We start from the raw sequence: 23,786 nt of genomic DNA, 5'->3' as shown, positions 1-23,786 counted from the left end.
TTGTACCATAAATAAGTGGTAATAGCCAGATGAAGAAATGAAATGCCCTTGTGTAGGTTATAATTCCAGTAGTTAACTTCATAGAAAATTTCCACCAAATTTGTTGTAAGCGTGTTTCTCCAGGATGACTGAACTGTCCTCCTTAGATATTTTTAAAGATATTGATGGAAAATAAGGTTTACATAGGTAACATTTTGACAACAGCTGTTTTGCATGAAGCACTAGTTCTCAAAATGTGGTCCACACTCCCTGGTGGACCACAGAGAGACAGGCAAACTATTCTTGATAATACTAAGATGTTATTTACCTTTTAAAATTCTGTTAACATTTTCATTAATCATGGGAAAGCAATAGTGAGTAAAACTTCTCCTTTAGCAGAATCAAGGCAGTGGTGATAAACAGTATTAATAGACATTTTAATCTTCACTGCCATACACATGTAGTGTTTTTTTTTTTAGACTGTTTATTGAAGCAGTAACTAGTATTGACATTATTAAACCTTTATTGTTCAATATCGACTTCCCTGGTAGCTCAGCTGGTAAAGAATCTGCCTATAATGCAGGAAACCCCGGTTCAATTCCTGGTCAGGAAGATCAGCTGGAAAAGGGATAGGCTACCCACCCCAGTTTTCCTGGGCTTCCCTGGTGGCTCAGATCATAATGAATCTGCCTGTAATGTGGAAGACCTAGGTTCGATCCCTGGGATGGAAAGATCACCTGGAGAAGGGAAAGGCTACCCAATCCAGTATTCTGGGCTGGAGAATTCCATGGACTTTATAGTCCATGGGGTTGCAAAGAGTCAGATATGACTGAGTGACTTTCAAGGCAATGATGACAAACAGTATTAATAGCCATTTTATTCCTCACTGCCCTACCCATGTAGTTAAAAAAGAAATCTGTTTATTGAAGCAGTAACTAATACTGATTTTATTAAACCTTTATTTTGCAATACATTTATTTCTAATAGTTCCTATGAAAAAAGTGGGAAGAATGCATAAAGCACATCTGTAGTACACTGATTGCTGATGGTGGGTAGTGCTGAAGAAAAGCCAGTGTTCAGTAGTTTCATCTGAGAGCTGAACTCTCTGCCTTTCCATGGCATACCGTTTTTACTCATGACTGACAAACTATGGTTTTTCAGACCTGGGTGTTTGGCAGTATTTGTTGCAAATGATAAAATTTGACTTTTAAACAAAAATTAGCACTTTGAAAAAGTTGTATCCACTGTGATGAGCTTAACTACTGTCCAGTAATTAAAGAGCTTTGCTCACGTTGGTAATGGTCATTGTGAGACATTCATATGTGTTCAGCAGTTAAGTTCATTTTCATGTTATGTTTCCCAGGGTCACTTCTCTGTTTGCTTTTATAGTTCTCTAGTTGCTCCCCGCAGGCCCTCAAAGTGTTAAAGCCATGTGGTATATGCTGCTCAAAATTGCTTAGACCCCAGCAGAAAACGGAGGCTTCCCAGGGGGCTCAGTGGTAACGAATCTGCCTGCCACTGCAGGAGATGCGGGAGACTCAGGTTTGATCCCTGGGTTGGAAAGGTCCCTTGGAGGAGAAAACGGCAACCCACTCCAGTATTCTTGCCTGGGAAGTTCTATGGACAGAGGAGTCTGGCAGGCTACTGTCCATAGGGTCGCAAAGAGTCGGGCACGACTGAGCACACACACACACAGACAGAAAACAGTTTTCAGTTCTTTACTTATACAGGTCCCTCTTTTCTAGAACCCATACCAGTGTCTAGAGAGCTAGACAAGGATGGATTTGAGCTAGCAGTCAACAACCAGGCGGTATTCAAATCAGCTCAAAGACTAGCCTTTTGTTAATAGGTTCATTAACCGTGTTTGACCTCTTCTTTCAGCATAAATTCTCTGAAAGAAATCACCTCAGCTGTCCTGTAAATATATCACCATTGGATAGCCTCCAGTTCTTCTTGCAAGTTTAGATGTGTATAAACACAGCTTTCTTTCTTCCCTTGGTCTCCTCACATCCCTTGCTAAAGGATTTCTCTTTGGGTTGCCATGTTAGTTATCCAGACATACTTAATACTTGGTATTGAAAAAAGAATTTTTATAAGCTGACGGCGCTCGTGAGCCGTCGCAGCTGTGAAGAGAGACCCCACATCCAAGTTAAGAGAAACCCAAGTAAGACGGTAGGCACTGAGAGAGGGGATCAGAGGGCAGACAGACTGAAATTACAATCACAGACAACTAGCCAATCTGATCACACTGACCACAGCCTTGTCTAACTCACTGAAACTAAGCCATGCAGTGTGGGGCCACCCAAGATGGCCAGGTCATGGTGGAGAGGTTTGACAAAATGTGGTCCATTGAAGAAGGGAATGGCAAACCACTTCAGTATTCTTGCCTTGAGAACCCCATGAACAGTATGAAAAGGCAAAATTATAAGACACTGAAAGATGAACTCTCCAGGTCGATAGGTGCCCAGGTATGCTACTGGAGATCATTGCAGAAATAACTTCAGAAAGAATAAAGGGATGGAGCCAAAGCAAAAACAACACCCAGCTGTGAATGGGACAGGTGATGGAAGCAGGGTTTGATGCTATAAAGAGCAATATTGCATATGAACCTGGAATGTTAGGTCCACAAATCAAGGCAAATTGGAAGTGGTCAAACAGACAATGACAAGAGTGAACATCGACATTCTAGGAATCAGTGAACTAAAATGGACTGAAATGGGTGAATTTAACTCAGATGACCATTATATATACTACTGTTGGCAAGAATCCCTTAGAAGAAATGGAGTAGCCATGATAGTCAACAAACAAGTCTGAAATGCAGTATTTGGATGCAATCTCAAAAATGACAGAATGATCTCTGTTTGTTTCCAAGGCAAATCATTCAATATGATGGTAATCCAAGTCTATGCCCCTACCAGTAATGCTGAAGAAGCTAAAGTTGAACCAATCCTATGAAGACCTACAAGACCTTCTAGAACTAACACCCAAAAAAGATGTCCTTTTCATTAGAGGGGACTAGAATGCAAAAGTAGGAAGTCAAGAAACACCTGGAGTGATGGGCAAATTTGGCCTTAGCGTACAGAATGAAGCAGGGCAAAGGCTAATAGAGTTTTGCCAAGAGAACATACCAGTCATAGCAAATACCCTCTTCCAACAACACAAGAGGAGACTCTACACATGGACATCACCAGATGGTCAACACCAAAATCAGATGGATTATATTTTTTGCAGCCAAAGATGGAGAAGCTCTATACAATCAGCAAAAACAAGACTGGGAGCTGACTGTGGCTCAGATCATGAACTCCTTATTGCCAAATTCAGACTGAAATTGAAAAAAGTGGACAAAACCACCAGACCATTCAGGTATGACCTAAATCAAATTCCTTATGACTATACAGTGGAAGTGAGAAATAAATTCAAGGGGTTAGATCTGATAGGTAGAGTGCCTGATGAACTATGGATGGAGGTTCATGACATTGTACAGGAGACATGAATCAAGACAATCCCCAAGAAAAAGAAATGCAAAAAAGCAAAATGGCTGTCTGAGGAGGCCTTACAAATAGCTGTGAAAAGAAGGGATGTGAAAAGCAAAGGAGAAAAGGAAAGATATACCTATTTGAATGCAGAGTTCCAAAGAATAGCAAGAAGAGATAAGAAAGCCTTCCTCAGCGATCAATGCAAAGATATAGAGGAAAACAATAGAGTGGGAATGACTATCTCTTCAAGTAAATCAGAGATACCAAGGGAACACTTCATGCAAAGATGGGCACAATAAAGGACAGAAATGGTATGGACCTAATAGAAGTAGAAGATATTAAGAAGAGGTGGCAAGAATACACAGATGAATTGTACGAAAAAGATCTTCACAACCCAGATAATCAGAATGGTGTGATCACTCACCTAGAGCCAGACATCCTGGAATGTGAAGTCAAGTGGGCCTTAGGAAGCATCACAACGAACAAAGCTAGTGGAGGTGATGGAATACCAGTTGAGCTATTTCAAATCCTGATAGATGATGCTGTGAAAGTGCTGCACTCAGTATGCCAGCAAATTTGGAAAACTCAGCAGTGGCCACAAGACTGGAAAAGGTCAGTTTTCATTCCAATCCCAAAGAAAGGCAATGCCAAAGAATGCTCAAACTACCACACAATTGCACTCATCTCACACGCTAATAAAGTAATGCTAAAAATTCTCCAAGCTAGGCTTCAGCAATACCTGAATCGTGAACTTCCAGGTGTTCAAGCTGGTTTTAGAAAAGGCAGAGGAACCAGAGATCAAATTGCCAACATTTGCTGGATCATCGAAAAAGCATTAGAGTTCCAGAACATCTACTTCTGCTTTATTGACTACTCCAAAGCCTTTGACTGTGTGGATCACAATAAACTGTGGAAAACTGTGAAAGAGATGGGAATACCAGACCACCTGACCTGCCTCTTGAGAAACCTGTATGCAGGTCAGGAAGCAGCAGTTAGAACTGGACATGGAACAGACTGGTTCCAGATAGGAAAAGGAGTGTGTCAAGGCTGTATATTGTCACCCTGCTTATTTAACTTCTATGCAGAGTACATCATGAGAAATGCTGGGCTGGAGGAAGCAAAGCTGGAATCAAGATTGCCAGGAGAAATATCAATAACCTCAGATATGCAGATGACAGCACCCTTATGGCAGAAAGTAAAGAGGAACTAAAGAGCCTGTTGATGAAAGTGAAAGAGGAGAGTGAAAAAGTTGGCTTAAAGCTCAACATTCAGAAAACGAAGATCATGGCATCTGGTCCCATCACGTCATGGGAAATAGATATGGAAACAGTGGAAACAGTGGCTGAGTTTACTTTTCTGGGCTCCAAAATTACTGCAGATGGTGATTGCAACCATGGAATTAAAAGACACTTACTCCTTGGAAGGAAAGTTATGACCAACCTAAACAGCATATTAAGAAGCAGAGACATTGCTTTGCCAACAAATGTCTGTCTAGTCAAGGCTATGGTTTTTACAGTGGTCATGTATGGATGTGAATGTTGGACTCTAAAGAAAGTTGAGTGCCGAAGAATTGATGCTTTTGAACTGTGGTGTTGGAGAAGACCCTTGAGAGTCCCTTGGACTGCAAGGAGATCCAACCAGTCCATCCTAATGGAGATCAGTCCTGGGTGTTCATTGGAAGGACTGATGCTGAAGCTAAAACTCCAATACTTTGGCCACCTGATTCAAAGAGATGGCTCATTTGAAAAGACCTTGATGCTGGGAAAGTTTGAGGGCAGGAGGAGAAGGGGACAATAGAGGATGAGATGGTTGGATGGCATGACTGATTCGATGGACATGGGTTAAGGTGAACTCCAGGAGTTGGTGATGGACAGTGAGGGCTGGCATGCTGCGGTTCATGGGGTTGCAGAGTCGGACACAGCTGAGCAACTGAACTGAATTGAGGTGCCAAGTCTTGTTGATTTGATTTCAGTGAACACTTTTGACTATGATTTTTGGTGCCAGGTACAGTATTTAATTGTAAAAATGCAGGTTTGAATAGAATATGGTGCTTTTTAGGATACCACCATTCAATTAATAAGACACACACATAAGTGTACTACAGCTTGACTAGTACTACTGTTGAGGCACGTGCAAAGTTGCATGGAAACAGAAGAGGGAGGAATTGTTTTCTGGGGAGTGTCTTTAAAAAAAATTTTGAGCTCAGCCTTTTTTTTTTTTTTTAGTTTTTTATTTTTTAAATTTTAAAATCTTTAATTCTTACATGCGTTCCCAAACATGAACCTCCCTCCCACCTCCCTCCCCCTAACATCTCTCTGGGTCATCCCCATGCACCAGCCCCAAGCATGCTGTATCCTGCGTCAGACATAGACTGGCGATTCAATTCTTACATGATAGTATACATGTTAGAATGCCATTCTCCCAAATCATCCCACCCTCTCCCTCTCCCTCTGAGTCCAAAAGTCCGTTATACACATCTGTGTCTTTTTTCCTGTCTTGCATACAGGGTCATCATTGCGATCTTCCTAAGTTCCATGTATATGTGTTAGTATACTGTATTGGTGTTTTTCTTTCTGGCTTACTTCACTCTGTATAATCGGCTCCAGTTTCATCCATCTCATCAGAACTGATTCAAATGAATTCTTTTTTACGGCTGAGTAATACTCCATTGTGTATATGTACCACAGCTTTCTTATCCATTCATCTGCTGATGGACATCTAGGTTGTTTCCATGTCCTGGCTATTATAAACAGTGCTGCGATGAACATTGGGGTACATGTGTCTCTTTCAATTCTGGTTTCCTCAGTGTGTATGCCCAGCAGTGGGATTGCTCAGCCTTTAATGATAGAAAATATTTCTTAAAGTCAGAGGAAAAATAAGTGATTTACAGGAAGAAAGAATAGCAAATTTGAAAGTTGGTAAACAGAAAAAGGTATTTTTAGAAACTGCACAAGGATCTGCATAGTGTTGTAATGGAGTGTTCATGGAGGGGACACCAAGACTTGAGAGCTAGTTTGGAGTTGGGTTTTAAAGGATTTAAAGGGACTTTTTATTTTTTAAAGAGGAAAGACTAAATGATCTTTTTATTCTTTTTAGAAAATATTGCAAAATTGTTGTTGTATGAAGAGGCAATCAAAAATTATGCAGCTAAAAATATAGGGGAAAGATATAGAAGATTATACACATACGTCAGGACAGTTAAATTGGTAAAAAACTGTTATGAGTTTTTAAAATTTTGAGTTTTTAATGTCCATGGTAAAAGTTTCTTTTTAACTCTTTGAAATATGTGTAGGTTCAGTTGTGAATTATGAATTACAGATTCACAGAGAAATCCTGTATACCCTTCAAACAGTCTACTTTATTCAGATTTTAACAGTTGCATACACTTGTGTGTGTGTGTATTTAGTTATATGCAGTCTTTTCACATGTGTGGATTCGTATGAGCAAACCACACTCAGATACATGACAGTTCCATCACAGGAATCCTTTGTGCTGCCTAACAAACCTTTTTTGACATCTTAAGCATACACTGTTTGTTTTTTTAATTAAAGTACAGTTGCTTTTTGGCTGGTCAGGTGGCACTAGTGGTAAAGAACCTTCCTGCCAGTGTAGGATACTGAGAGACGTGAGTTTGATCTCTTGTGTTGAGAAGATCCCCTAGACAGAGGGCATGGCAACCCACTCCAGTATCCTTGCCTGGAGAATCCCATGAACAGAAGAACCTGGCAGGCTACAGTCCATATCATCGCAAAGAGTTGGACGTAACTGCTGCAACTTAGCACATAGTTGATTTATAATGTTAGTTTCAGGTGTACAACATAGCGATTCAGTATTTTTATAGATTATACTTATTTAAAGTTATTACCATATAATTGCTATTTTTATCTGTGCTGTACAATATATCCTTGTTGCTTATCTATGTTATGCATAGTGGTACCTCTTACTCCTATAGTCCTATCTTTCCCCTTTTCCTTCTCCCCACTGGTAACTACTGAGTTTGTTCTCTATATCTGTAAATCTGTTTTTCTTTTGTTATATACATTGATTTTTTTTTATTTTTTAGATTCTACAGGTAAGTGATAGCATAGGGTATTTGCCTTTCTCTGTCAAATACTTATTCCACTAAGGTTAATACTCTCAAGGTCTGTTCATGTTGTTGCAAATAGAGCTTAGACTATATTGTGTCCCCCCGAATGTGATCTTCAGATCACCTGTAATACAATCACCTGTGTGCTTGTAAATACAGAGTCCTACCCTAGAAACATTGAATTAGATTTCCTGGGACTGTGACTTACATTTAAATAAACTCCCTACGTGCTTCCTGCTGCTGCTGCTGCTGCTGCTGCGTCACTTCAGTCATGTCCGACTCTATGTGACCCCATAGACGGCAGCCCACCAGGCTCCCCCGTCCCTGGGATTCTCAGGGCAAGAACAGTGGAGTGGGCTGCCATTTCCTCTCCAATTAGGTGCTTCCTAAGTGTGCAACCCACTCCAGTACTCTTGCCTGGAGAATCCCATGGAGGGAGGAGCCTGGTAGGCTACAGTCCATGGGGTCATAAAGAGTCGGACGCAACTGAACAACTTCACTTCACTTCACTTCACTTTAAGGTGCTTCTTATACTGTACTTATGAGGATATGACTTTGAGGTGATATTCAAAAAATAAAAAGAAATGTGAAATATTTTTACAGTATATTTTTAACAGCATATTAAAATTTTGATTTCAACATGAAATAAATATGGAAACTAGTAAGATATTTAACATTCCTTTTTTTCTACGTGGTATTCAAAATCCAGTGTATGTTTTACACTTACTGTGCATGTCAGTTCAGATTAGCTGCATTTCGAGTACTTAATAACACATCTAACAAGTGGCTACCATACAGGGTAGACAGATAGAGCAAACAGCCAGCACAAAGGCCCTAAAGAAGATTCATGTAGAGATAGCATTTGACATTCAGAAGCTGAAATTATTGGTCTAGAGCTTTGGAAAAAAATCAAACTAGATATCTAGATTTAAAAAGCATTGCCATAAAAGAGTTGTCACACAGTATAATTCTCAGATTTTCGGTGAAAACTTATTAGAATCACCAATAGGGTTTTTTCTAATTGCATGATCCCACTACAAGAGGGTGTGGAACCACCTGGAGGAAGGGGAGAAATGGTGTGGATGGATCTCAGGGAGATGGAGTGCATAGACAGGTATGGAGTTTCTTCTTTGTTGATTGTGATACAGCCCCTCCTTACAAGCCCCACTCCTGGTTGGGAACCACTGGTGGCTTAAAGGGAGTTGAGGATAGATGCCAAGAAGACTATTGAGAGATGGATGGAGTGTGAGTGAGGCTAAGTGGAGGAGGAGGAGGAGGTCAGGGCATTTGCAAATTCAGATGTTATTGATGATCATTGAGGACGGACTTTAAATGGAGTGTTCATCTGGCCAAGATGGGTTCTGAAGATGCCAGTGAAGACTGAACTGCTGCCTAGCACCTGAAGGTCAGAGTGAGATTGGCTTCAAGAGTGGCATGCTGTGCCCTTCTAGGCAGAGTTCCTCAAATCCTTCCTTTAAATTGGGCTAAAGTCCATCTGTGTTCCCTCTCTTGTCCTTTCAGCTGTTATTAGTACATTTTAGTCAATTGTTCATGTATTAACATAGCCTGTCCTCATTCTGGCCACATTAAAGGATCACCTGGGGAACTTCTTAATAAAATCTACCCGTTCCTAACTTCCTCCCGATCTCAGAAAAAGTCAAAATTTCCAGAAGTGAAACTCGGCCTGGACATCACTATTATTTTAAAACTCAAGTGATTCTAATGAGCTAGGGTCAAAAGCTGTTGATGTAGAAAGCATAGTGAGGTCTGAGACAGAAAATAAGTTTTGCTCATCATTGTGCCTCCAGAGTGTGACTCATTGTGTGGCATATGGTTGGTTAGCTCTCAGTAAATGTTTGTTAAATAAATGAAATACTAAAGAGCTAGCAAATGAGGAAGTGTGGCCAGGGAACTAGGCAGGCCCTTGTGTATAGCTTAGTAAATTAACAGTTCCTTTTTTAATGACAATTAGTTACCAGGCAGATTCTTGAATACACTGCAATTTGAAATCCTTATTAGCGTGCAACTTTCCTCAAACTGGTCTAAATCTCAGTACTGACATAAAATCTCAGGTATAAAAATAGGCTAAAAAATGTTAGGGTTATTATCTAAGTCTTTTTGTTTGATTACACATACCACAAGATATAATATTGTTCCACTGAATACAGTATACAAGAAAAATTATTGCATTTAGGATACAGGATTTTTCTCATTCAGTTCAGTCGCTCAGTCGTGCCCGACTCTTTGCGACCCCATGAATCGCAGCACGAAGGCCTCCCTGTCCATCACCAACTCTGGGAGTTCACTCAGACCCACGTCCATTGAGTCGGTGATGCCATCCAGCCATCTCATCCTGTGTCATCCCCTTCTCCTCCTGCCCCCAATCCCTCCCAGCATCAAAGTCTTTTCCAATGAGTCAACTTTTCGCATGAGGTGGCCAAAGTACTGGAGTTTCAGCTTTAGCATCATTCCTTCCAAAGAAATCCCAGGGCTGATCTCCTTCAGAATGGACTGGTTGGATCTCCTTGCAGTCCAAGGGACTCTCAAGGGTCTTCTCCAACACCACAGTTCAAAAGCATCAAATCTTCGGCGCTCAGCCTCCTTCATAGTCCAACTCTCACATCCATACATGACCACAGGAAAAGCCATAGCCTTGACTAGACAGACCTTAGTCGGCAAAGTAATGTCTCTGTTTTTCAATATGCTATCTAGGTTGGTCATAACTTTTCTTTCAAGGAGTAAGCGTCTTTTCATGTCATGGCTGCAGTCACCATCTGCAGTGATTTTGGAGCCCCCAAAAATAAAGTCTTGACACTGTTTCCACTGTTTCCCCATCTATTTCCCATGAAGTGATGGGACCAGATGCCATGATCTTCATTTTCTGAATGTTGAGCTTGAAGCCAACTTTTCCACTCTCCTCTTTCACTTTCATCAAGAGGCTTTTTAGTTCCTCTTCACTTTCTGCCATAAGGGTGGTGTCATCTGCATATCTGAGGTTATTGATATTTTTCCCGGCAATCTTGATTCCAGCTTGTGTTTCTTCCAGTCCAGCATTTCTCATGATGTACTCTACATATAAGTTAAATAAGCAGGGTGACAATATATAGCCTTCATTAATTTGACACAGTTACTTCCAGTTTTCACAGAAATAACTATAACTCAGTAAATCCTATTATATTTAAAGTTTAATGCTGTGGCTATTCAAACATCATAATTATAAGAATAAAATTCTTTGTTACAACCCTTTTAACTGCGGTAACTTTAATTAACTCTTTGGCAGTTGCATTTTACCACTTCTAGTGAAGACAGATGAAAAGAAATAAAATGTGCGAAAGTAAGCTGGTAGTCACTAATATACTGCGTCATTACCATGATTATCACGGATATAGTTTATGGAGCACTCATAGCCTAATAGCAGTAGGGACCTCAATAAATGACAGTTCTTTCTGGTACACATGTAGCTAATGCTGTTCAAAGGGCTTAGAAAATCACATTTAATCTGACATGGTTTAACATTCTAAAAATGCATTAATTTTTCCACAGATGAAGAGAAGTAAAGAATTGGTAACTAAAAATCATAATCAAGAAGACATAAGTATTCTTCGTTGTTGGAAATGTAGAAAATGTATAGCAAGTTCTGGTTGTTTCATGGAATATCTTGAGAATCAAGTGACTAAGGTGAGTACTGCTAACTATATCATCTTCAAATGATTTCCTAGTATAGGAATGCTGGGGACACATCTGCACACGCACCCGTATCCCTCCATACCTGATGGCTTTTACCTTATTTTACCTGATCCACGGAAAACACTTCAGAGTGGTATTTGAAAGGCATCTAGCCTTCCACAGTTACCATCATTTTACCTCCAGCTCCTAACAATAATGTGACCGTAAAGTTTTAAGTGTAATATCACAGACCTAAGCTGAAGATAACAGTCCATGTTTTTCTTCATCCCTACTGTGAGTGAAGCTTAGTCATCACCACACAATTAAATTTTTAAAAAAGTAAAAAATGTTTTTATATGTATATAATATATATATATATAACACATATATTGTTGTTGATTTTGTTGTTATTTAGTCGCTCAGTCATGTCTGACTCTTGTGCATCCCCTTGGACTGTAGCCTGCCTGGCTCTTTTGTCCATGAGATTTCCCAGTCAAGAATACTGAAGTGGGTTACCATTTCCTTCTCCACGGAATCTTTTCCACCCAGGGACTGAACTTGTGTCTCTGTGTCTCCTACTGTGGCAAGTGGATTCTTTATCATTGTACCACCTGTGAAGCCTCAATATATATTAGACATGTATTATATGTACACCTGTATGTTTATGTAGGTGTATATATTATATAGTCAAAGGAGAAGACTTGAGAGTCCCTTGGACTGCAAGGAGATCCAACCAGTCAATCATAAAGGAAATCAGTCCTGAATATTCATTGGAAAGACTGATGCTGAAGCTGAAACTCCAATACTTTGGCCACCTGATGCGAAGAACTGACTCATTGGAAAAGACCCTGATGCTGGGAAAGATTGAAGGCAGGAGGAGAAGGGGACAACAGAGGATGAGATGATTGGATGGCATCACCAACTGGACAGACATGAGTTTGAGGAAGCTCTGGGAGTTGGTGATGGACAAGAAAGCCTGGCGTGCTGCAGTCCATGGGGTTGCAAAGAGTCGGAGAGGACTAATCAACTGAACTGAACTGATTACATGTGAATACATATGAATATACTGAGAGCAATATGCAAGAGGAAATATCAAAGAAGTCCATACTAGATTGTTATCCATGGACTTCACAGGAAATTCTCAGTTTAGCAGACAGTGGTTGTAATTACCTGTCATTGTTTTCCCCTTCTTTGAGTGACTGTTTTATTTTCTTTTTTGCCTCATTGGATCATGATTATTTCCTATCCACTCTCACAGATTAGCCAGCTTGAACTGGTAATAGTGAAAGACTCTGGTTGCATGCTTACTGCATGTCAGATACTTTTAAAAACTGAAAACATTTTAATTGGGGGAACAAAAGTTTTCCTGGTGAATATTGGATATAATATAGCTTGATAAATTTTTTCAGCACTGCTATTAATCAGATCAAAATGTATGATGTTTTCGTCACCCCAGAAATCTATCTTGTTTGTTTTCAGGCAATATTCACCCCCTCAGATGGAAACCACTGTATTAATGTCTATCACTGCTGACTGGTTTTGCCTGTTCCTGACCTTCATTCAGATGAAATCATATACTCTTTTATACCTGACTTATTTTACTCAGCATAATGTTTTAGAGGTTCATTTATGTTTTATACATAGTAGTTTGCTTCCTTTTTCCTGAATAGTATGCCTTTAATGACTATACCACACTTTATCAGTTTTTTATGCTGATATATATAATTTTCATTTTGGGGTTATGAATAAAACTGCTATCCGTAATTTTATAAAAGACTCTGTGTTTGTGTTTTGTTACTTCTTTTTGATATATATATATATATATATGAATGATGAGGGAATTATACAGTAGGTGTATTTTAGGTTTTTAGAAACTGCTTGTAGTTTTCAAAAGAAAATGTTCATTTCCAATAGTAATGATGAGAATTCTAGTTTCTCAGTATCTTTCTCTACACGTGGTATTTTCAGACTTTGTAATTTTGGACATTGTGGTAGATATAATGGTATAGAAATTTGTGTTTAATTTGCTTTTCCCTAGTATAAATGATGTCCAATACAATTTTTGATGTTTATTATTCAGTTCAGTTATTCAGTCATGTCCAACTCTTTGTGACCCCATGGACTGCAGCACACCAGGCTTCCCTGTCCATCACCAACTCCCAGAGCTTCCTCAGACTCATGTCCATCCAGTTGGTGATGCCATCCAACCATCTCATCTTCTGTGGTTCCCTTCTCCTCCTGCCTTCAATCTTTCCCAGCATCAGGGTCTTTTCCAATGAGTCAGTTCTTTGCATCAGGTGGCCAAAGTATTGGAGTTTTGGCTTCAGGATCAGTCCTTCCAGTGAATATTCAGGACTGATTTCCTTTATGATTGACTGGCTGGATCTCCTTTCAGTCCAAGGGACTCTCAAGAGTCTTCTCCAACACCACAGTTCAAAACCATCAATTATTTGGTGCTCAGCTTTCTTTATAGTCCAGCTGTCACATCCATACGTGACTACTGGGAAACCCATAGCTTTGACTAGATGGACCTTTGTCAGCTAAGTAATGTCTCTGCTTTTTACTATGCTGTCTAGGTTGGTCATAGCTTTCCTTCTAAGGAGCAAATATCTTTTAATTTCATGGCTGCAGTCATCATCTGCAGTGATTTTGGAGCCCCCCAAAATAAAGTCTCTCTCACTGTTTCCACTGTTCTCCGTCTATTTGCCATGAAGTGATGGGACTGGATGCCATGATCTTAGTTTTATGAATGTTGAGTTTTAAGCCAACTTTTTCACTCTCCTCTTTCACTTTCATCAAGCGGCTCTTTAGTTCTTCTTCGCTTTCTGCCATAAGGGTAGTGTCATCTGCATATCTGAGGTTATTAATATTTCTCCTGGCAAACTTGATTCCAGCTTGTGCTTCATTCGGCCCGGCGTTTTGCATGATGTACTCTGCATATAGGTTAAATAAGCAGATGACAATGTATAGCCTTGCTGTACTCTTTTCCCAGTTTGAAACCAGTCCATTTTTGCATGTCTGGTTCTAACTGTTGCTTCCTGACCTGCATACAGATTTCTCAGAAAGCAGGAAGGTGCTCTGGTATTCCCATTTCTTGAAGAAAAAAACGTTTCCACAGTTTGTTGTGATCCACACAGTCAAAGGCTTTGGTGTAGTCAATAAAGCAGAAGTAGATGTTTTTGTGGAACTCTCTTGCTTTTTTGTTGATCCAGTGGCTGTTGGCAATTTGATTTCTGGTTCCTCTGCCTTTTCTAAATCCAGCTTGAACATCTGGAAGTTCATGGTTCATGTTCTTTTGAAGCCTGGCTTGGAGAATTTTGAGCATTACTTTGCTAGCGTGTGAGATGAGTGCAACTGTGTGGTAGTTTGAGCATTCTTTGGCATTGCCTTTCTTTGGGATTGGAACGAAAACTGATCCTTTCCAGTCCTGTGGCCACTGCTGAGTTTTCCAAATGCTGGCATATTGAGTGCAGCCCTTTGACAGCATCATCTTTTAGGATTTGAAATAGCTCAACTGGAATTCCATCACCTCCACTAGCTTTGTTTGTAGTGATGGTTCCTAAAACCCACTTGACTTCACATTCCAGGATGTCTGGCTCTGGGTGAGTGATCACACCATTGTGGTTATCTAGGTAATGAGGATCTTTTTTGTATAGTTCTTCTGTGTATTCTTGCCACCTCTTCTTAATTTTCTGCTTATTGGTTAAGCATTGTTTTAAAAGTTTTATATTATTCATTTCTGATAATATAAAGATAGAAAGATTGTCTTGAAGGAAATAAGCTATCATCTCCTTTTTATAGATAAGGAAACTGAGCCACAGAAGATTAAATAAATTGAGTCTGATTATACTGTTACTAAGCAGTGCAGTTAAAATTGAATCTGACAGTGAGAGTTCTGACCCCCACACTCTTTTTCGTGCCTTTGCTCCTCCCTTAGGGTATCATGAGCAAGAGAAATTCAAACACTGCACTAGGATATAGCGGGATAGGTTGTGGAAGAGAGTGATGCAGAATTAAAAATCTTTCTGGTTCTCTAGAAGGTTTTATATTATATGCACATAAAACATACATATTTTAAACCTATTAAAAGCCTGTCTCAGGAATAATTCAATATCACTGTTAACTCCAGGGAGAAGGAGGAATGTGTAATTAGAGGGGGATCCTGAGAGGGTTTTTAAAGTAGCGGTAATGTACTCATTAAACTGGGTAGTGGGTATATGTATTGGTGTTTGCGTCTCTTTAAAGATTTCTTTAAACTATACAAACATCTTTTGCATTAGGAACACATATATTTGATGTAAATATTAAAGAGTAACATAGAAGGATCTGTTTTAATTAAAAGAAACAATAAAATACTGGAGTCTAAAAGTAATTTATAAGATGCTGGGTGAAAGAGGGACTTCCCTGGTGGCTCACATGGTAAAGAATCTGCCAGTAGTGGGGGAGACCTGGGTTGGATCCCTGGGTCAGAAAGATCCTCTGGAGAAGGGAATGGCAATTCACTCCAGTATTCTTGCCTGGAGAATCCCATGGACAGAGGAGCCTGGTGGGCTATGGTCCATGGGATCACAAAGAGCCAGACATGACTGAGCACTCCTATTTTTACTTCATGCTGAAGGAATGCTAAATTTATCACCTATCCGATTATCTTAATTTATTGCCTATTAACAATATAATTTAAAATATATCTTATGTATAAAATAAGTGTTTTGCTTGCTTCTGAAAGTGTTTTTGTGTTTTTTGTCTACTTTCTGTAGATGAAATCACAACGTAGGTAGGCATTCTGCTGGAAATTGCTGCTTTTAGTAATATCACCATGTAGTATAGCTCATTTTTCCCTTTTATATAGTATTCTAGTGTATTAATATATTGCAATTTGTAATTCATTCTACCATTGAGGTGTATCTAGTTGTTATGGTCTGACAAACCATGCTGCTATGAATTTTCTTGTTCATATCTTGGTAAACATGGGCAGGGGTATATCACTGGAAGTGGCGTATACATCACAGGATATGTGCATCTTCACCTTTACTGGGCGATGCTAAGTTGTTTTCCAGTGTCAGTCTGTGAGTAGTGGTTAAACATTGCTGGGATTCCACATCTTTTCCAACATTTAACATCTTCCCATTGTTTAAGTCTCTTTGTGTTTCCTGTGAAATGTCTTTTTTTCCCCTTTTCTGTTTTTCCGTTGTGCAGTTTTGATTTTGGGGAGCTCTTTACATATTCTGAATACTAATTATTTGTTATTTTATTGCAGATATCTTTTGCTAGTTTATGTAACTTTTATTTCACTCTTTGTGGTATCTTTTGATGAACAGAATTTTTCATATAAAGTAGATGGATTTATTAGTCATCTTCTTTATGTTCTATACTTTTTTTCTTAAAAAATTCTTCCATACACTGAGGGAAAGTTTTTCTTTTTTTCCACTTTCCTCCTACTGAATACCAAAATTGAGATAGACAAGCTTTTCCTTTTGTTTTTCTGAACAACAGGTTTATTTCTCATTCACCCTTATGCTGATGTTATAACCCTGCTTTTTTGTAGGAGTTCCCCCTTAGAGTCTCCCAACCCTGAGCAAAGCTTGGGCTTTGTCTCCTTTCTTGATCATCCCACGCAGGTATGAAATGGCCCTCAGGACATAGAGGATCAGGACACTGAGGAAATAGCATTCCCTGAGGAACTGTTGGTTCTAGGACCACAGTTGTTTAGCCCTGACCAGTGCCAGAAAATGGAAGCCTCACACTTGGCTCTCAGTGCCCACAGAACGAGGACTGGACTGCAGACCAGTCAAACACCTTCAGAGTTAACCTTGCTAAAAGAAACAGCAGAAATATTCTCATGACTTCTTTTTTCATAATATTGAGCCATGTATCACATTGGTGGAAGCTGGGCCATACGTGGAACTTGAACTGTGAGAGAGTCTGGAACATTTGAGCTTTTAGTTTTCCAGCCACTGGCATGTAATAAGACATGTGACTGGGAATTTGGAATGGAATTCTGAGACAGACTACAATGTCCACAGGTACTGAAGGGAACTTCTCTACCTTCAGGCTTGAGATGCCTGCAATGTGGGCAAGAACCAAAACAGAAAGCAAAATAACAATGAAAACCCTAAAAACAGAAAATAACAAAGTTGATCTCCATTTGTGAAGTCTGATGGGGTGAGGGTTCCAGGCAGAGATGGTGTCCTCAGTTTTAATTTCTTAGCTTTGACACAGTTTTGGACAAGTTTCTGTGGCCTAAAAGACATTTAAATAGATCTGGGAGGCTGCTGGTTCTATGGATATGGGATTCAGAACAGAGATCTGAACTAAAATTGTGGTTTTGGGAGTCATCAGCATTTAAATGGTGAGTGAAAGTAGATGAGATCACTATGCAGAGTGTGAATGGAAAGAGAAAGGAAGGGGCCTAGGAACATTTAAGGGATGGACAGAAAAAAAAATTAACAAAATAGGAAAAAAAGCGTAGTGAGAAATACAGGAGTGAAAATCAAGATACAGTGTTAATGGAAGTCAAGCAATGAATGTCTTCCAAAAGGAAGTATTAGTTAGTGGTATTGAATGCTGTCGGGAGATGTGGAAGACCAGATGCAAGTTGTATACTACATAATTCTAGAAGGTGCTAGTCTGTGAAAGGTGCCCCTAGATTTGTACAAAAAATGTTGTACAAGCTGTATGGTCAACTGTATGTACAACTGTATGTATTCTCTGAATGAGAATTTAAAGTGTGCTTTGGTCTTAGCAAAGAGGAGATCATTGGTCAGTATTCTTTGTAGTTGTGAGTTCTAACCCCTAAAGTGACTGTATCTGGAGACGGGTCTTTAGGAGGTTATTGAGGTTAAATGAGGTCATAAGGATGAGGCCTTAATCCAGTAAGACTGCGGCTTATACGAAGGAGAAGGTTCGATACAGGATACAGGATGCTTGGGGCTGGTGCACTGGGATGACCCAGAGAGATGATATGGAGAGGGTGGTGGGAGGGGGGTTCAGGGTTGGGAACTAATGTACGCCTGTGGCACGTTCATGTCAATGTAGGGCAAAACCAATAAAGTATTGTAAAGTAAAAAAATAAAATAAAAAATTTAAAAAAAAAAGGAGAAGAGTGAGAAAGAGATTTCTCTCTTTCTCTTTCCATGTGATGACACAGAAAGAAGGCAGCTATCTACAAACTGAAAGGAGAGTTCTTACCAGTACCAAAGCATGCTGGAGCTTTGACCTTCAGCTTCTAGCCTCCAGGATTGTGAGGAATAAATGTCTGTTGTCTAAGCCACCCAGTCTGTGGTATTTTGTTATGCCAGTTCAAACCAACTAAGACATGATAGGCCCTGTAACGGGCACAGGAAATCCAACAAAGAGCAAAAGAGAAATGTTCTGTCTTTTTGAAGCTTTCATGATAGTGTTCAATCATAAATATTAAATTACTAGCTGCATAAGTGGGGAAAAAAGGAATTACATATGGGATCTTGAAGGTAGGACGTGCACAGAGTATTGTTGTAAGGCAAAGGCTTTCCTGAGGAAGTGACTTTTGTGGAGATATGGTAGATGAGTAACCCAGGCAGTGCAAGACAGAGGACGTTGCAAGCTTTGGGACCAGCATATTCAAAGGCCCTGTGGTAGAAAGAATGTGATATATCTCCATGAAACTAGAAGATTTCTATGATTGAAGTTCAGAGATCAAGAGGGAATTTGACCAGGTTTGAGGCTAGAAAGATGGGTGTTGATTAGATCATTTCTGGTTTTTTAAGACAAATTAAAGACTGATCACTTTGCTGAAAAAGCTAGAAAGTCAATGAAAAGGAGTGACATGACCATTGAATTCTTAAAAATCATTTCGGCAATAATGAAAGAGTAAAATTAGAAAGTTAGCAAGAATATATGCAGAGGATGGTCTGCCTTTAAGGCTTTTGATTTCTTTCTTATTCATTCAGACCTTTTGAGTAAAAAAAAAAAAAAAAAAATTCACTCTTAAAGTACTTTCTCAAAGTGCAAATAGGAAAACCAGGCAGTCCAGCTTTTTATTATCTGACCTTTTTACTATAATGTTTTTAGCTGCAGTACTTAAATATTATAGTTGGCTCACTTTTAATGTATTGGCTAGGGGAATGTTATTACTAATGTTGCAAATGTGTTAAAGTGTTAAACATCTTTCAAAATAGCATGTAATAATATTATGTTAATTCAACTGCTAAGAAATTATTCATCAGCAATCAGAAACACAGTGATACAAGAGGATACAAACATACCCAAATCAATCAAAAGGATTCTAAAAAACATTCAAATGTAAATTGATGATGCAGTGTATTGTTAAAGTATGCTGAAGGATTTGTCTGCTCTGGGAGATTCAGAGTCTGATTAATTCTTGATTTTGATAGAAAAGTCGACATCAGTATAATACTACTAAATGCATAAATAAAAATATTTCTTTTCAAGTTAACATAACAACACTGCATATTAGTTCTCCCCTCTGCTTTGGCCCTAAAAAGTTTCAGAGCCAAGATTGTGTTGTAGCTCTAGATAGTATATGAGACCTTGAAACATGGTTTTTGTAAACTACCTTCATTCCTGGTTCTATTTTATTTTTTCTGCCCTTTTTCCTTAATTTGGATCTAAATTTAAAAATTGAAACAAAATAACATATAATATTAAATTATGCCAACTTTTTACTTTTAACCTATTCTGCTCAATTAAAACGTTTAACAATAATTAAATGATAAGATAATGCATACAATTTGTAATTTTAAAATTAAGTTCTTTGTACATAGCCACTGAAAACATATCCACACTTAAAGAAAAAATGAAATAACAATGCATTAGCTCCCCCTGCTGCTTGAACAAAAGATTTTATTTACAAAATATTTTGTCAAGATTTTTTTCTGACAGCATTAAGTGAAATTTGTTGTTAGTTACTTCTCTTCCTTCACTTCCTCCTTTGTCCACATGATAAACTTAAGACATTAAAAAAGAAACTGTCTAGTGAGGTTTTTAAAATCCTAATTTTACCGTGTTCCTAATTTTCAGGCTATTTTTTCCCCAAGGAGATAACCTGACATGCAGCTACTTTAAGCCTTTAAATTCCTCAAATGAAATTGCTTCCTGATAACAATTCATCCTGAATACATTCATTAAAACTTGCTTTATCACATGTATTTGTGTTTTTTTTTCAAAATTAAGTGACTATAGATTTCATAAACTTAATAGGTTGTCTTATTTTACCTGTAAAATTAAATTGAAAGTAAATATCATGAATATCGTATATTTCTAAGACTGTGTAATTACAGTTGAAATAGTTGGCAGTCTCATTTATAATTGAGGCTTCTGTATTAATCCTAGCTTTCTTTGTTTGCCATATCTAATTTTCAGAAAAGGAAACAATACTATACGTTCTTAACCCAGCCTTTTATGTTCCTCCCACCGTTATCAACTGCTGTAACTGATCTTTGTCTTTTTTGTTGGTGTGAGAGTATGCTTTAACTTTTAAATATTTAAAGAAAAATATGTGCTTGCTTTATGTTGTGTGAGTGCATGCTAAGTCACCTCAGTCATGTCCGACTCTTTGCGAGGCTATGAACTGTGGCCCCCTAGATTCCTCTGTTGATGGGATTATCCAGGCAAGAATATTAGAGTGGGTTGCCATCTCCTTCAGGGGATCTTCCCGATCCATCCAGGGATCGAACCCTAGTCTCCTGTGGCTCCTGTGTTGCGGGCAGATTCTTTGCTGCTGAGCCACCTGGGAAGCCCTGCTTTATGTTAATAGTTCTCAAATCTAAGAGATTGGTTTGGGGGGTCACATATCAGAATCAACTGGAATTTTTTTCTAAACCTTGCTTTTTTCTACATAAGTTAGTATATTATTTTTGTTTAATTTAAAAGTAAGTTATACTTCCAATTTTGTTGTTGTTGTTTTGCTTTTCTGGTAACCCTTTGGAAAACTAGTAATAGCATGCTTTAAACCATACTTAGGCTAACGTGTAAGAGAGATGAAAGTGTGAAAGTATTAGTTGCTTAGTTGTGTCTGACTCTCTTGTGACTCCATGGACTGTAGCCCGCCAGGCTTCTCTGTCTGTGGGATTCACCAGGCAGGAATACTGGAGTGGGCAGCCATTCCATCTCCAGGGGATCTTCCCAACCTAGGGTTCAAACCTGGTCTTCTGCATTGCAGGCAGCTTCTTTACCCCCTGAGCCACCAGGGAAGCCAATTGCCCTGTAAAAATAGTATTGATTTGGTATAGGAAATAACGGTGGAAACTCAGTAAGTTGAGTTCTGAAACCAGACTGCCTGGATGGAAATCCTTGCTTCGGTGCTTCCTATGTGACCTTGGACAAGTTACATAAAAGTTAGTTTCTCTTGTTTCAGTTTCCTTATTTGTAAAATAACAAAACCCTTGAAACAGGGCCTGGGCATAATAAGCACAGTACAAATGCTTGTTACCTGGTAAAAACAAGATGTACATTGTAAAACTTCCTTCACCTACCTAGATATATGACTCCAGTGTTTATTTTCATAGGATTGCATGGAAAACATCTCTGGAATTTATAGCAGATGTTTTCTTAGTATTGTAATCAAAATATGTGATTAAATATCATGATCATTTTATCTGATTAAATGAAATAACAGAATATGAACAATGAAATAGAAATATGAGATAATAAGTGTAAGGTAAACACAGTCCCTGCCATATAAATAAGTTTCTTTACTCCTTTTGTATTGTCAACATTGTGTCTAGTCATGACTTGATAAATACTGATAGGTTGATTGCCATTATTTTACTTTGATATAATTTCTATTCTTTATACCAATGTAGAAATTCCCTGGTGGCTCAGCAGTAAAGAATCCACCTACCAGTGTAGGAGATCTGGGTTCAATCCTTGGGCCAGGAAGATCCCCTGGAGAAGGAAATGGCAACCCACTCCAGCATTCTTGCCTGGGAAATCCCATGGACAGAGCAGCCTGGTGGACTGGATTGCAGAGTCAGGCACGACTGAGCAACCAAACAGTAATGACAACAAAAGAAATATTTATTTACCTCAGAGAGAGAACCTTGAAAAGTCAGAAAAAGTTTCAGATCTAGTAATAAAGTAAAGACAGCTGTATTTGTCAATTTCAATTTGTGTTCACTATGAGAACCTTTTAAAGAATTAATTAGTTATGCTAATCTGTGTACCTGTCAGTGCCTCAGCTCCTAATGAAAGGGGTTAATATATACAGGTATTGATGTTTACAAAATTAGTTCTGTCCTTCAGAAGTTAAATTTAGGTAAAGTAGGAGAAGTTACACTGCTTACAATTTTATGAGTCACTTCCTGTCATTTTCCCAAGGTTCCTTAAAAAATAAGTTTATATGGTTCATTTAAATTTGTTATAATGGACCTTGGCTAATATGAGTCAATTGTCAAGAATTCAGTTTTCTAAATGAATTTTCTCTAAGAATATAGAGAGTAAGAATGATCAGACTATTATCAGTGCATATTTTTGGCAGTCTTCAGGAGTTTGAAGGAAATACTTAAAAAATAAGGGGCTAGAGATTGTAATTGATAATGAGTACATTGAAAAATCGATAAAATCTGACATAGAATAGGCATTCTTTCACTCAAAAAGGACTCATTAAGTCCCTGTTATATTTTAGGCATTGTGCTGTGATCTGAGCATACAAAGAGGACTAAGATAGTACATGCTCAAGGAACTTAAAACCAACTAAAAATTTTAGGATTTTCACATTTTTAAAAAATTTGTATTGGGGTATGATTTACAATGTTGTGTTAGTTTCAGGTGTACAGCAAAGTGAATCAGTTATACATATACATATATCCACTCTTTCATAGTCATTAAAAAGAGTTTTGAGTAGAGTTCCTTGTGTCATACAGTAGGCCTTTACTAGTTATCTCTTCTATAATTGGTAGTGTTCACATGTGAGTCCCAGTCTTTCAATTCATGTCTCTCCCTTGCAGATGTTTCTTGATTGATTTTCTTTAAGGATATTTTTCTTTACTATTTTAAAAATCAGTTTTATTAGGATATAATTTGCATATAATGAAATGCAGATTTCAATGAGCTTTGACAAATGTGTACATACTGTTGTACCTGCCACCATTTTTAAGATGTACATTTGGTCTTTTCTGCTGCTGCTGCTGCTAAGTCGCTTCAGTCGTGTCCGACTCTGTGCGACCCCATAGACGGCAGCCCACCAGGCTTCCTAGTCCCTGGGATTCTCCAGGCAAGAACACTGGAGTGGATTGCCATTTCCTTCTCCAATGCATGAAAGTAAAAAGTGAAAGTGAAGTCACTCAGTCATGTCCGACTCTAGCGACCCCATGAACTGCAGCCTACCTGGCTCCTCCGTCCATGGGATTTTCCAGTCTTTTCTAGAGGCTCCTATATAAGTTATCATATATATTCTTTTATATCTAGCTTTTTATGTTCAGCATAGTGTTTCTGAGATTGATTCATATTGTTGGATATGTCAGTTGTTCATTCCTTTTTATTACTGAGTATTACTTAATTGTACAGATTTCACAGTTGTTTATTGTCTGGATGCCCTAGTTGATGGAAGTTTTAGGTGTTCGCAGTTTTGAGCTTTAATA

At 38.6% G+C, this 23,786-nt stretch overlaps 1 protein-coding gene across 2 annotated transcripts in view; it reads left to right on the top strand.

Annotated features, from left to right (window-relative positions):
- The window catches only part of RNF180 (ring finger protein 180), a 281,289-nt gene that overhangs the window by 21,222 nt on the left and 236,281 nt on the right, over window positions 1–23,786 (top strand). For both annotated transcript variants that reach the window (XM_018065778.1, XM_018065777.1), the window contains exon 2: window positions 11,086–11,220. In XM_018065778.1, the coding sequence (XP_017921267.1) occupies window positions 11,086–11,220 (135 nt within the window). The remainder of the gene's footprint in view (window positions 1–11,085; window positions 11,221–23,786) is intronic.

Source organism: Capra hircus, chromosome 20, assembly GCF_001704415.2.
Source record: "Capra hircus breed San Clemente chromosome 20, ASM170441v1, whole genome shotgun sequence".
Lineage (NCBI taxonomy): Eukaryota > Metazoa > Chordata > Mammalia > Artiodactyla > Bovidae > Capra > Capra hircus.
The sequence above is the reverse complement of the archived record's forward strand: the minus strand, read 5'-3'. Positions and strand labels throughout refer to the sequence as shown.